The sequence below is a fragment of the Heterodontus francisci genome, chromosome 6 (assembly GCF_036365525.1).
Source record: "Heterodontus francisci isolate sHetFra1 chromosome 6, sHetFra1.hap1, whole genome shotgun sequence".
Lineage (NCBI taxonomy): Eukaryota > Metazoa > Chordata > Chondrichthyes > Heterodontiformes > Heterodontidae > Heterodontus > Heterodontus francisci.
In genome coordinates this window covers 40,942,431-40,957,808 of record NC_090376.1, presented here as the reverse complement: position 1 = coordinate 40,957,808, position 15,378 = coordinate 40,942,431, and the positions used below count along the sequence as shown (strand labels likewise).

Genomic DNA, 15,378 nt, shown 5'->3' with positions numbered 1-15,378 from the left:
GAGCATTGGGTGGCCACCTGATTCATGGGAATAATTAAGAAAGTGCTTCAATGACTGGAAGAAGTGATTTGCTGGTCAGGATTCCGTTGGCTGAGAAAGCTTTGGAACCTAATGAGAGATCTGTCTAATAATGTCTGTAATTTAGTTTTAGTAGCAGGGAATTATTCTGATGTTAATACTGCTTTTATTTCTCATTAGCCTTTCAACTACTTATGGCAAGAAATCCTGGATTTTCTTTTGTGAAGAACAAACAAGGATACAAGTTCCAAAGCTGTTGGAGGTCATTAGTAGATATGACAAAACAAAGGTATTCCTGTGAATGAGAAATACAGAGAGTTTAGTGATTACTATTGTCCCTTGTACAATGTGTTTTTTAATTTAACAATTTGTACTTGATCTTAGAAGCTGGCACATATAATTAATCCACGTTTATCATACATTTCCCTTGTCTAATGTGTTTGATTTGGGAAGATCACATGAACTATTTCTGTACATTTAATCTCACCAAAGTGCACTTTTATAATTACAGACAAAATACAATATTCATCTGATGTGGTTTAGACTTGATTGTTTTGCTAACCTTTTCACCACAAACCTATCTGACAGAATAAATATGCAAATATGGTAGCAATCTTTTCTAATTAACCTCAGCAGTTGATACAAATTTATAAAATAGTGCATTATTAACCAGTATTGTTTTTTCAGACAAGTTCTTTATTCAGGCTGTCATCTAAAACACTCACTGGAGCAAGATACTCCCTTTATTTTAAACCATATATAATATATGTAATATATCTGTTATAGGAGTGGTTCTTAGGAAAGGCTCTATATGATGAGCAATCTACAATTATTCACCATTATGCTTTTGCTGAAGATCCAGTGGTTTTTAAATATCCAGATTTTGCTGCTGGCTGGGCCTTGAGCATTCCACTTGTCAACAGGTAGGTGACTGATTAGCTTATAATTAACTTAAGATGATACAGAATAATTTTTTAATTTGCGGTAAATCCTGACCATTTCTAGTTCTGCAATATCAGCATTGTGTTGGGAATGTAATTACAGCAAGGTTACAGTTAAGCTGCTATGGGGCAGGATTTTCCCTGTGGGCTTCAGGACTCAAGTGGGGGGTCAGAAGCCTGCACTGTGTGGGGAACACTCACCCGGTTGTGATTTTCCCCGAATTGGCCTATTAATATCCAGAGAACAGGCTCGTTGTCCAATTAAGGATGGTGGTCATGCTGTTGAAGCTGGAGGGTTCATAGGCCTCCAGCATTGAAGTAGCAGCAGACTGCTATTTCAGGTAAGTGAGGGAGAGTATGACCCAAGATGGAGGTACCCTCACTCCAACTTTTTAAAGTTTTCTATAAAGAAGTGTCTTGAGCAGCCAGGCCACCATTGTGGAGAGGGGCCTGGAGAGCGACAGGAAAATTCCGGTCAGCCTATGATAGTCGGCCTTAATAGGCCCTTACTGAGCTTAATTGGCTGCCCGCTGCTTGAGGTGGGAAGCCCTGCCACCCTCCCATCCTGCCTACAGAAAAATGGTCTGGAGACAGGGTGGAGTTAGCACGCTGGCCGGCGGTACAAATATCGGCACCAGCCTGCCTCGGGACCTAAAAATACAGCCCATGTTTTTTACTTCTCCACTTCACCTTGCTAAATATGTTATGTTGCAGCTTGTCAATCATCAACCATTTGTGGCCATCATGTGAATAATTTAAAAATCCTGTAGCATGATTAATCAAAGATTATAGTGTCTTTCCACACCACAGGTATACGAACATACGAATTAGGAGCAGGAATGGGGCACTCAGCCCCTCGAGCCTGCTCCATCCTTCAACAAGATCATGGCTGATCTGATTGTAATCTCAACTCCACATTCCCACCTACCCCCAGTAACCTTTCACCCCCATGCTTATCAAGAATCTACCTACCTCTGCCTTAAGCATATTCAAAGACTCTGCTTACACCGCCTTTTGAGGAAGAGTTCCAAAGACTCTCTACCCTCTGAGAGAAATTTTTTTTCCTCATCTCTGTCTTAAATGGGCGACCCCTTATTTTTAAACAGTGACACCTAGTTCTAGTTTCTCCCACAAGAGGAAACATCCTTTCTGCATTCACCCTGTCAAGACCCCTCAGATTCTTATATGCTTCAATCAAGTCACCTCTTATTCTTCTAAACTCCAGCGGATACAAGCCTAGCCTGTCCAACCTTTCTTCATAAGATAGCCCACCCATTCCAAGTATTAGTCTATTAAACCTTCTCTGAACTGCATCCAACGCATTTACATCCGTCCTTAAATTAGGAGATCAGTACTGTACTCCAGATGTGGTCTCACCAATACCCTATATAACTGAAACATTACCTCCCTACTTTTGTATTCAATTCCCCTCGCAATAAACGATAGCATTCTTTTAGCTTTCCTAATTACTTGCTGTACCTACATAATAACCTTTTGTGATTCATGCACTAAGACACCCAGATCCCTCTGTATCTCAGAGCTCTGCAGTCTCTCACCATTTAGATAATATGTTTCTTTTTTATTCTTCCTGCCAAAATGGACTATTTCACATTATACTCCATTTGCCAGATCTTTGCCCACTCACTTAACCTGTATTTTTTAAATTCATTCACGGGATGTGGGCACCGCTGGCTAGGCCAGAATTTATTGCCCATCCCTAATTGCCCTTGAAAAGATGGTGGTGAGCCGCCTTCTTGAACCGCTGCAGTCCATGTGAGGTAGGTGGACCCACAGTGCTGTTTGGAAGGGAGCTCCAGGATATTGATCCAGTGACAGTGAAGGAACTATCTATATCCCTTTGTATGTAGCCTCCTCATGTCCTCTTCACAACTTACATTCCTACCTATCTTTGTGTCATCAACAAATTTAGCAACCATACCTTCATTCCTTTATCCAAGTCATTTATATAAATTGTAAAAAGCTGAGGCCCCGTTACATCTTGCCAATCAGAAAATGACCGATTTATGCCAACTCTCTGTTTCCTGTCAGCTAGCCAATCTTCTATATGGAGGTATATGGAGTTAGGCCGCAGATCAGCCATGATCTCATTGAATGACGGGACAGACTTGAGGGGCTGAATGGCCTACTCCTGTTCCTATCTTCCTGTGTTCCTATGTTCCTATCTTTGCCAATATGTTGCCCCCTATACCATGAGCTTTTGTTTTAACAATAACCTTTGATGTGGCACCTTATCAAATGCCTTCTGGAAATCTAAGTACAGTACATCCACTGATTCCCCTTTATCCACAGCATGTGTTACTTCTTCAAAGAACGCCAATAAATTGGTTAAACATGATTTCCTTTTCACAAAACCATGTTGACTCTGTCTGATTGCCTTGAATTTTTCTAAGTGTCCTGCTGTAACATCTTTAATAATAGCTTCGAACATTTTCCCTATGACAGATGTTAAGCTAACTGGCCTGTAGTTTCCTGCTTTCTGTCTCCCTTTTTCAATAAAGGAGTTACATTTGCTATTTTGCAATCTAATGGAACCTTCCCTGAATCTAGGGAATTTTGGAAAATCAAAACAAACGCATCAACTATTTCACTAGCCACTTCTTTTAAGACCCTAGGATGAGGTCCATCAGAATCCAGTGAGTTGTCAGCCCTCAGCTCCAACAATTTGCTCAGTACCACTTCCCTGGTAATTGTAATTTTCTTGAGTTCCTCCCTCCCTTCCATTTCCTGATTTACAGCTATTTCTGGGATGTTACTTGTATTCTCTATAGTGAAGACCGATGCAAAATATTTGTTCAATTCACCTGTAATTTCCATATTTTCCCTTATTAATTCCCCAGACTCACTTTTTATAAGACCAACACTGACTTTGTTAACTCTTTTTAAAATATCTATAGAAACTCTTACTATCTGTTTTTATATTTCTAACTAGCTTTCTCTCATACTCTAATTTTTCCCTCCTTCTTAATCTTTTAGTCATTCTTTGCTGTTTTTTTATATTCTGTCCAATCTTCTGACCTACCACCCATCTTTGCGCAATTATATGCTTTTTCTTTGAGTTTGGAATTTATCATTAACTTTTTTTAGTTAACCACGGATGGTAAGTCCTCCCCTTGGAATTTTTCCTTCTCGTTGGAATGTATCTATTCTGTGGATTCTGAAATATCCCCTTAAATGTCTGCCATTACATCTCTATTGACCTATCCCTTCACCTAATATGCCAGTTCTCTTTAGCTAGCTCTGCTTTCATGCCCTCATAATCGCCCTTATTTAAGTTTAAAATACGAGTCTTAAACCCATTCTTTTCTCCCTCAAACTGAATGTAAAATTCAATCATATTATGATCGCTGCTGCCAAGAGGCGCCTTCACTACGGGGTCATTAATTAATCCTATCTCGGTGCATAATAACAGGTTTAGTATAGCCTGCTCTCTGGTTGGCTCCAGAATGTGCTATTCTAAGAAACTATCCTGAAAACATTCTATGAACTCCTCATCTAGGCTACCTTTGCCCATCTGATTTTTCCAGTCTATATTTAGATTAAAATCCCCTATGATTGTCTCCGTACCTTTCTGACAAGCACCCATTATTTCTTCCTTTATACCCTATGTGGTTACTGTGAGGGGGCCTGTACACCACTCCCACAAGTGACTTCTTGCCTTTATCATTTCTCATCTCTACCCAAACCGCTTCTACATCCTGGTTTCCTGAACTTAGGTCATCCCTCGCTAATGTGCTAATACCATCATTAATTAACAGAGCTACCCCTCCACCTTTTCCTAGCTTCCTGTCCTTCCTAAATGTCATGTATCTTTCAATATGTCATCCTGCAGCCATGTCTCTCTACTGGCTATCAGATCGTACTTATTTATTTCTGTTTGTGATATCAGTTCATCTGTTTTGTTTCGAATGCATTCAGATATTCAGATAGTTTCTTCAAAAGTAGCATGTTTCTGCTGAAATTCAAAATGGCTGTTCCTGGCATTTTGGATTTCAACAGCATTCATCTCATTCATAAACACGATGTGGGTTAACATTAATTTCAGTAGCTGTAGTATGTTATTGTGTGCATTTATTATATTATGGCATTTGGGCCACACTCATGAAAGTTTAGATAGCTTATGATGGGGTTGGCATCATTGTGGTAACTTGATAAACCTTTAACGATTGCTGACAAACTCAATATATAGTTTTGTATGGCCCCGCTTGTAAATCTCAATTAATTGTGTTCACCAAAGCTGCCATCTCATGTGAATTACATGAGAAATCTTTTTGTTGTGTCAGTTTTTAAAATCAAAGTTTTTCCTGACTTTGTGTGGTAACATTGACCAGGTGTTGGGTGGACTTTGGTGCCAGTGGTGATAATGGCGCCAAGCAAGTCAAGGAATCTCTTTTTATAAATAAGGTCCCTAAATACATAACTCACTGGATGCAGGACTGCAAAAAGCCCCGTCTATATATTAAACGATTTAGGGCACCTAATGCAGAGTTTTGCGTGCCATGAATGACTATCAAGAATTTAGGTGTATTAAGTTAGCACCCCTAATTTCACTGTCCACATTATTTTCCAGCCATTGATTTTAATGGGCAGAAAATCAGGTGATCTGTGAGTCAGGGGTGCTTGCCATCACTCTTGATTTCCTAAAATCTGGCTATTGTGGTCCAAGAAAAGTATTGATTTTTCTTTTCTTGGCCATGATTTCTGATCAAGAGATAATACTGCTGCCAATTTAATTTAAAGTTTCACCAGATAACAAAAGGTTACAAACTATATTTTGAGTTTGTGTTTGAAGGGTTTAGTGTACCTTTAACTTTGGCTATGGCATCTTCATCTGATCCTTTGCAAAAATTATTTAATTTGGCACTTATCAGGGATGATATAATACACTAAAGTTAACTATGTCTCAAGGATATATTGTATCTCAAGCAGTTTTATGCTAAATTAACTTTTCTTCACATCTGTTACACTAACAGACTTGCAAAACAATTGAAGATTGAAAAACCTTTTGCAGATTTTACTATAGACTTGAAACATGAGGTATGTGATGGTTAAGATTGTTTTTAGTAAATTGCTACAAATTATTGATAATCTTTAAAGCTTTTCCATGTACTAAAGTAATTAATAAATAGTTTTAATTATTTTCAACTTTCTTCATACCTGCACACATACCTGTGTGGTGTAATTTCCTTTAAAAATGATAATGTTTGATATAAAACAAATTAAAATGCTGCTTAAGACAACATAGATCAAAAAAATCACAACATCAGGGGTAAAAAATCCTCCTTCTCTACCAACTGGCAAGGTCCTATGTGAAATGAATACATGAAACCTCAACCCAACCCATTGAATCTCTTCTTTTGTTATGAATCTCAATGATTTACACTGAGCTTCAAACTTCCTGCTAGTGATATGTGTTTCAATCCTAGTGAATTAACTGTGAGTCAAGGTAATGTACAGTGATCCTCATCTCTCTTCCTACTCTCTGTTACAGGTATTAATGTATAATGTGCAGTAAGCCTTAATCACTCTTGGTTAGATGTATGAGTCCATATGACATATAATGGTTCTCATTCTGTCTCTGTCGGCTAATGGTCTCAATGTTTTTCTGTTATATCTAAGCCAGTGTGATGGACAGTAAGCCTCAATATATCTCGTTTAAAGTTATGGATTTGCTAAGTACAGTGACTGTCAGTTGCTCTCTGTTCAAGTAATGAGTCTGTGAAACATACAGCAAGACTCTGTTTGATATGGGTCATTAAAGTGTTCAATGAGATGCCAGTTTTGAGATCTGTATCTTAATACCATTTGAACAAAGAACAAAGAAAATTACAGCACGGGAACAGGCCCTTCGGCCCTCCAAGCCTGCGCCGATCCAGATCCTCTACCTAAACATGTCGCCTATTTTCGAAGGGTCTGTATCTCTTTGCTTCCTGCCCATTCATGTATCTATCTAGATACATCTTAAAAGACGCTATCGTGTTCGCATCTACCACCTCCGCTGGCAACGCGTTCCAGGCACCCACCACCCTCTGCGTAAAGAACTTTGCACGCATATCCCCCCTAAACTTTTCCCCTCTCAGTTTGAACTCGTGACCCCTAGTATTTGAATCCCCCACTCTGGGGAAAAAGCTTCTTGCTATCCACCCTGTCTATACCTCTCATGATTTTGTACACCTCAATCAGGTCCCCCCTCAACCTCCGCCTTTCTAATGAAAATAATCCTAATCTACTCAACCTCTCTTCATAGCTAGCGCCCTCCATACCAGGCAACATCCTGGTGAACCTCCTCTGCACCCTCTCCAAAGCATCCACATCCTTTTGGTAATGTGGCGACCAGAACTGCATGCAGTATTCCAAATGTGGCCGAACCAAAGTCCTATACAACTGTAACATGACCTGCCAACTCTTGTACTCAATACCCCGTCCGATGAAGGAAAGCATGCCGTATGCCTTCTTGACCACTCTATTGACCTGCGTTGCCACCTTCAGGGAATAATGGACCTGAACACCCAAATCTCTCTGTACATCAATTTTCCCCAGAACTTTTCCATTTACTGTATAGTTCACTCTTGAATTGGATCTTCCAAAATGTATCACCTCGCATTTACCCTGATTGAACTCCATCTGCCATTTCTCTGCCCAACTCTCCAATCTATTTATATTTTGCTGTATTCTCTGACAGTCCCCTTCACTATCTGCTACTCCACCAATCTTAGTGTCATCTGCAAACTTGCTAATCAGACCACCTATACTTTCCTCCAAATCATTTATGTGTATCACAAACAACAGTGGTCCCAGCACGGATCCCTGTGGAACACCGCTGGTCACATGTCTCCATTTTGAGAAACTCCCTTCCACTGCTACTCTCTGTCTCCTGTTGCCCAGCCAGTTCTTTATCCATCTAGCTAGTACACCCTGGATCCCATGCGACTTCACTTTCTCCATCAGCCTACCATGGGGAACCTTATCAAACGCCTTACTGAAGTCCATGTATATGACATCTACAGCCCTTCCCTCATCAATCAACTTTGTCACTTCCTCAAAGAATTCTATTAAGTTGGTAAGACATGACCTTCCCTGCACAAATGTTGCCTATCACTGATAAGCCCATTTTCTTCCAAATGGGAATAGATCCTATCCCTCAGTATCTTCTCCAGCAGCTTCCCTACCACTGACATCAGGCTCACCGGTCTATAATTATCCCAGCTACCCTTCTTAAACAAGGGGACAACATTAGCAATTCTCCAGTCCTCCGGGACCTCACCCGTGTTTAAGGATGCTGCAAAGATATCTGTTAAGGTCCCAGCTATTTCCTCTCTCGCTTCCCTCAGTAACCTGGGATAGATCCCATCCCGACCTGGGGACTTGTCCACCTTAATGCCTTTTAGAATACCCAACACTTCCTCCCTCCTTATGCCGACTTGACCTAGAGTAATAAAACATCTGTCCCTAACCTCAACATCCGTCATGTCCCTCTCCTCGGTGAATGTGCAGTCTGTCAGCATGTTCAGGGCTATTCCCTCTTACTGAACATTGATGATTAACAACAGCCCTTCTGTTGTAATTAGCATACAGTAACTTCAAAATCATGATAGTGGCCATCATTAAATCTGATATGATTTCAAACTGAATGTAATACAAATTTTTAAAAAAGGCAATTCAACATTATGTCTATTCTCATTTCATTCTCATAATCCATGTAAGATACATTTTACAAATTTACACTCATGGTGGAGAGCTTCATCTGCTGGGAGCACATATTGGGTATTCCGGCATAAGGTTTGCAGGATATTCTGTCCATTAGAAGGGCCTGCAGAGCCTGCTGACCAACCTAAATTCCCAATGTGTGTTCCTCGCAGGTGAAACTCTGTGTTGTGAGTGTAAATTTGTAATTTTTCCTTTTCACTATATTATTTTAAAATAGATTTTGTCACAGTTTGACCATTTCAATGATATTTTGGTTCTTTCCTTAAATCCACCTTTTTGTGAAGACTTAGAGTCTGGAAAGAAAAGCGATTAATGGGAAAATGTTTCCTCATTAGAAATGGAAAAAATACAGTGAACTTGGCCTGCGGTGAAAGTGCCAGAAGGGCAATCGTGAATTGATAGCCGTTTTATACCCTGCCCAATTTTCTCTTCCTTTGACTTAATTGTGTAAAATGGGTTGCCAATTTGTTAATGGCAATTTTGCTATTTGATTGAAGACCACGTTAATGTTCCTATTTCTTAAATGAGTGCTGAAATACTCTAACGCATCAATTCCAGAAACAAATTGTTCAAATGTGATTATTTTTGCATGGGATAATTTACCACAAAGATTTTATGAGCTGTAACTGAATGGGGGGAAAAGTTTATAAAAATATTTGTAATAGTCTCGCTGTACAGCAAGGGTTTATAGTAACATAGTAAATCAGTGCAATTATTCCTTCATTTTCTCCACAGTCACCCACCAAAAATAATTAATTGATGTTCAATGGTTGCAGCAACAGACAAGTTAACATTTTGAAGTAAGGCGAATGCAATACCCAACCTCGTTGCAGTTATTGGATGATTACTTAATGTTTGACAATGACATGCCACTGAGCTGTGTATTGGGGTGAGTGTGTACTGAGTGACTCAGGTCAAAACCTGAAGTAGCAGGAAAGTGTTTCAGTATAAATGACTCCTCTCTCCCTCCACCACACCTAGGATCTCTGCCTCAGGCCTCAGTGTCAGATGATAGAGGGATTAGGTGCCTGGTGCGCTTCCTGTATTAGATATCCACCATCAGATTATTATTGCCCAGTTGGTAGGTTAGTTTCTGTTTTTTATTGTTTTCCCCACCCAGCCCAAATACTAGCCTGCAACATTCCCAATGGACCTATCTGCAAATAGTCCTAGAGCAGATGCCACCAAAGCTGTTCCTTGCAGAGAGGGAAACTCCAAAAGAATGGAGTAGGAGATACTTTGAAAAATAGCATTGCTTGTGTGATGTATTCATATATTATGTTAATGAGATAAGATGTCCGAGCAGTACGCAATTACGCAATAAACACACACATGAACTGACCATTCTTCTTTCTTTGTGTCACCCAATATGTGTAAAGTGATTCATTTCGGTAGGAAGGACATGGAGAGACAATATAAAATAAAGGGTACAATTCTAAAGGGGGTTCAGGAGCAGAGGGACATGGGTGTATAATTCATTGAAGGTGGCAGGACAGGTTGAGAGAGTGGTTAATAAAGCATACAGCATCCTAGGCTTTATTAATAGGGGCATTGAGTATAAAAGCAAGGAAATTATGTTAAACTTGTATAAAACACTGGTTTGGCCACAACTGGAGAATTGTGTCCAGTTCTGGGCATCACACTTTAGAAAAGATGTGAAAGTATTAGAAAGGGTGCAGAACAGATTCACGAGAATGGTTCCAGGGATGAGGAACTTCAGTTTTGTGGATAGATTGGAGAAGCTGGGACTGTTTTCCTTGGAGAAGAGAAGGTCAAGAAGAGATTTGATAGAGGTATTCAAAATCATGAGGGTTCTGGACAGAGTAGATAGGGAGAAACTGCTTCCACTGGTGGAAGGATCAAGAACAAGAGGGCACAGATTTAGGGTAATTGGCAAAAGTGGCAATGGAGACATGAGGAAAACCTTTTCATGTAGTGAGTGATTAGGATCTGGAATGCACTACCTGAGAGTATGGAAACGGTTGCAGTTGGCCAAAGAAAAGCAGTCTAGACTTGGGGTTGTGAAGGCTGGGAGCTGAGGCTGTTAAATATGAGGTCACAGACTGGTAACGTAAACTGTACATGGTTCAGAAATGAATTTACTCTTTTTTTCTCTGTGTACTATTCAGAAGCAAAAATAAACACAGAAAATGTTTCAAGTTGTGGGGGAGAGGAAACGGGATCCTAGTTAGCATTGCCAAGTCTCCAGGATTGTCACAATATCTCCAGAAATTAAAGACTAATTTCCAGGACTTCAGTGTGAGCAACCCAGGAGAAAAATCATAGGGGTATTAAAAATTGATTTAAATAAAATACATTCAACATTTTTTGAATTAGTTATAAAAATATCTGGCATGGGGAAGAAAGGCTGTTGATTGATTGAAGAATTGTCCAATTGTGTAATGAAGAGTCTGTTCACTTTCCAATAGGTGTAGGAAAGTGGTGTACCATGCGGATGGACATATTCGGCAGGCAGTTACCGGAATATGGGGGCAGGGCAGTTTGAGGCATCTGATGAAATCTCCAGAAATATGTCCAACCAGAGTCATCAACCCTAATCCTGATGGGATGGGTTGTAAGGTAAAAGGCAATGAACAGATAGGTAATAAAAACAAGAACTGCTGGAAATATTCAGCAGGTCTGGCAGCATCTGTGGAGAGAGAAGCAGAGTTAACGTTTCGGGTCAGTGACCCTTCTTCGGAACAGGCAAATATTAGAAATGTCAAAGGTTATAAGCCAGTAAAGCGGGGATGGGGCAAGAGATAACAAAGGAGAAGGTGTAGATTGGACAAGGCCACAGATTAGCTGACCAGAAGGTCATGGAGCAAAGGCAAACAATATGTTAATAGTGTGTTGAAAGACAAAGCATTAGTACAGATAGGGTGTTAACGGATTGAAGATTGAACAGCAGCAAGTGCAAACATGAAAAAAACAGTGGGTAAGCAAACTGAACAAACTAAGATGAAAGAAAATAAACATACAAAAAAATGTAAAAAAAGAAAAAATAACTAAAAATAAAAGTAAAATGGGGGGCCCGTTGTGCTCTGAAATTATTGAACTCAATGTTCAGTCTGGCAGGCTGTAGATAGGTATGGATACAGATGCCCAGACAGAGAGAGAGAGCGAGTGACAAACGAAATGGAGACTAGAAATAGGGGATAAGCAGTCACTGGGGGAACGTGAGCGGAGTAAAATCTATAACAAAATGTATATACACAAATGAAAGACAGATTAGAAATAAGATGCTTGTACTGGAGACTGTTGTGACAGCGAGGAACTACTATGTAGTGACAATATTATAAATCCATCTAAATCAAGAGGGTGGAAATGAGTATAACGTTTGGGGATATAGTGTTCAGAAAAGAAAGAGGGCAATATTAAAGTACCGCCCAAAAAGAATGTGAAGTTGGCTGAGCCATTTTGAGGCCTGAGCCACATTAGAACGGTGCTGACAAGCTGTAGGTGGCAAGTTGGTGATCCACCGAAGCTTGCTGGTTCTGGGAGAGTGGTAAAATTGGCTAGCGTCAACTCTGAGCCAGCCAGCAGGTCGGGGAGGGGATGTGGGAATGGGAGCCATCCTCGGGTGAATGGGGGGCTCGAGCAGGCTGGAGCTTTTTGTTGGCCCAGGATGAGTCTCACCTGAACTATCAGACAAACTGTGGCTGGAAGAATTATCATCAATGGCACAATAACAAAATCTATCCAAGCGTGTCATTTTTTTTATTTGTTCCTGGGATGTGAGTGTCGCTGGCAAGGTCAGCATTTGTTGTCTGTCTCTAATTGTCCTTGAGAAGGTGGCGGTGAGCCGCCTTTTTAGACCGCTGCAGTCCATGTGGTGTGGATACACCCACAATTCTATTGGAAGAGAGTTCCAGGTTTTTGACCCAGCGACAGTGACAGAACAGCGATAAAGTTCCAAGTCAGCATGGTGTGTGGTTTGAAGGGGAACTTTCAGGTGATGGTGTTCCCATGTGTCTGCTGCCCTTGTTCTCCTAGGTGGGAGAGGTTGCAGGTTTAGAAGGTGCTGTCGATTTGACGAGTTGCTGCAGTGCATCTTGTAGATTGTACACACTGCTGCCACTGTGCGCCAGTGGTAGAGGGAGTGAATGTTGGATGGGATGCTGATAAAGTGGGCTGCTTTGTCCTCGATAGTGATCCAGGCAAGTGGAGAGTATTCCATCACACTCCTGCCTTATGCCTTGTAGATGGTGGACAGGCTTTGGGGAGTCATAAAGTGAGTTACTTGCTGCAGAATTCCCAGCCTCTGACCTGCTCTTGTAGCCACAGTATTTATATGACTCATGCAGTTAAGTTTCTGTTGAATGGTAACTCCAAGGATGTTGATGGTGGGGGATTCAGCGATGGTAATGCCATTGAATGTCAAGGAGAGATGGTTAGATTCTCTCTTGTTGGAGATGGTCATTGCCTGGCACTTGTGTGGCACAAATGTTACTTGCCACTTATCGGCTCAAGCCTGAATGTTGTCCACGTCTTGCTGGATATTGGCATGGACAGCTTCAGTATCTGAGGAATTACGAATGGTACTGAACACTATGCAATCATTAGCAAACATGCCCATTTCTGACCTTACGATGGAGGGAAGACTATTGATAAAACAGCTGAAAATGGTTGTGCATGTGACAGTACCCTGAGGAACTCCTGCAGCAATGTCCTGGGGCCTAAGATGATTTTTTTTTTCATTCATGGGATGTGGGTGTCGCTGGCTAAGCCAGCATTTATTGCCCATCCCTAATTGCCCTTGAGAAGGTGGTGATGAGCTGCCTTCTTGAACTGCTGCAGTCCATGTGGGGTAGGGATATCCACAGTGCTGTTAGGAAGGGAGTTCCAGGATTTTGACCCAGCAACAAAGAACAAACAAAGAACAGTTTGCCATCATTGAAGATGTAGATGTTCTTGGAGCCTCCTCCTCTTGTTAGCTGTTTAATTGTCCGCCACCATTCGCGACTAGATGTGGCAGGACTGCAGAGCTTTGATCTGATCAGTTGGTTGTGGGATTGCTTTGCTCTATAGCATGCTGCGACGCTGTTTAGTATGCAAGTAGTCCTGTGTTGTGGCTTCACCAGGTTGGCACATCATTTTTAGGTATGCTTGATACTGCTCCTGGCATGCACTGCTGCACTCCTCATTGAGCCAGGATTGGTCCCTTGGCTTGATGGTAATGATAGAGTGAGGGATATGCCAGACCATAAGGTTACAGAATTCTGCTGCTGCTGATGGCCCACAGTGCCTCTTGGATGGCTAGTTTCGAGCTGCGGGATCTGTTCTGAGTCTATGGTGATGGAGGAGTGTGGGACATTGGCTGCAAGGTATGATTTGGTGAATATTATTATATCAGGCTGTTGCTTGACTAGTCTGTGGGACAGCTGTCCCAATTTTAGAGCAAGTCCCCGGATGTTATTGAGGAGGACTTTGCAGAGTCTACTAGGCAGAGTGTGCTTTTGTCGTTTCTGGTGCCTACGTCGATGATGGGTAGTTCGTCTGGTTTTATGCTTTTCCGACTTTTCTGTAATGGCTTTGATGCAACTGAGTGGCTTGCTAAGCCATTTCACAGGGCTATTGGTTTGGAGTCACATGTAGGTCAGACCAATAATGGGCAGCAGATTTCCTTCCCTGAAGGACATTCATGAACCAGATGGGTTTTTAACAACAATCCGGTAGTTTCAAGGTCACCACTATTGATACTAGCTTTTTATTCCAGATTTACTAATATATTTAATTTAAGTTCCCTCACGTGCCATGGTGGGATTTGAACTCATGTCGCCAAAGCATTCGTCGAAGCCTCTGAATTACTAGTCTGGTAAAATTACCACTACGCCACTGTTCCCATATCTTTGTAAAATGAACTATACCTTTAATAGAATTCAATTGTTGTGTATAATTAATGGATAGTGTATTCCATTTGTTATGCATATGCCACAATTACATGCATCCATATGGTCATACAAATGTTCCCTACATGTATTCTGAATTTATTAGTGGTCCAGCCCTGCTTGAAATATTCACAGTGCTAATTTTGACAATTATCCATAAAACACATGGGGCTGGACTTTGCACTTTGGGTCAGGACCCTGGCGTTGTGGCCAAATGTCAGTCCTGATCCCACATTGTGTCGGGAGTAGTCACCGATATCGATTTTGCCTGAATTCACCAGTTAGTGGCCAGAGGGCAGGCTCGCCATCCAATTAAGGCTGGTGGGCGGGCTCTCAAAGCTGGACTGCCAATAGGAGGCCCTCCAGCATGGAAGGAGCTTCAGCCTGCCATTGCAGGTAAGTGAGAGAGGGCACCTCCTTCTTGTGGCAACTTCTCAGGACTTTTAAAACTTTTGCATTAAAAAATGGCCACACCTGCCGTGCTACCGTGGGGGGCCCACAAGCCGACTGGAAAGTTCCAGTCAGCCTTCGATGCATGGCCTTAATTGGCCTTTTAATGAACTTATCCACCACTTGCAGGCAGGTAGCCATTCTGCCCACCCACCCAGCCTTCCCCTGTCCATGGAATTTATCTTAACTAGTTGATTAATTAGTTGATAACAATGTTTTAATATATATCATAAAGCTCATAATATGTGCAGTTGAAATCATTGATAGTTGTCAGCAATGCATGAAAAATAATAATTTAATTCTAACACTATCAAGAGTCCCTTACTAGGAATTAGCATTGCTGTCTTGGCAAT

At 41.1% G+C, this 15,378-nt stretch overlaps 1 protein-coding gene across 2 annotated transcripts in view; it reads left to right on the top strand.

Annotated features, from left to right (window-relative positions):
* The window catches only part of b3glcta (beta 3-glucosyltransferase a), a 281,226-nt gene that overhangs the window by 147,681 nt on the left and 118,167 nt on the right, over positions 1–15,378 (top strand). For both annotated transcript variants that reach the window (XM_068032825.1, XM_068032824.1), the window contains exons 6-8: positions 199–307; positions 805–941; positions 5,951–6,014. In XM_068032825.1, coding sequence (XP_067888926.1) covers positions 199–307; positions 805–941; positions 5,951–6,014 — 310 coding nt within the window. The remainder of the gene's footprint in view (positions 1–198; positions 308–804; positions 942–5,950; positions 6,015–15,378) is intronic.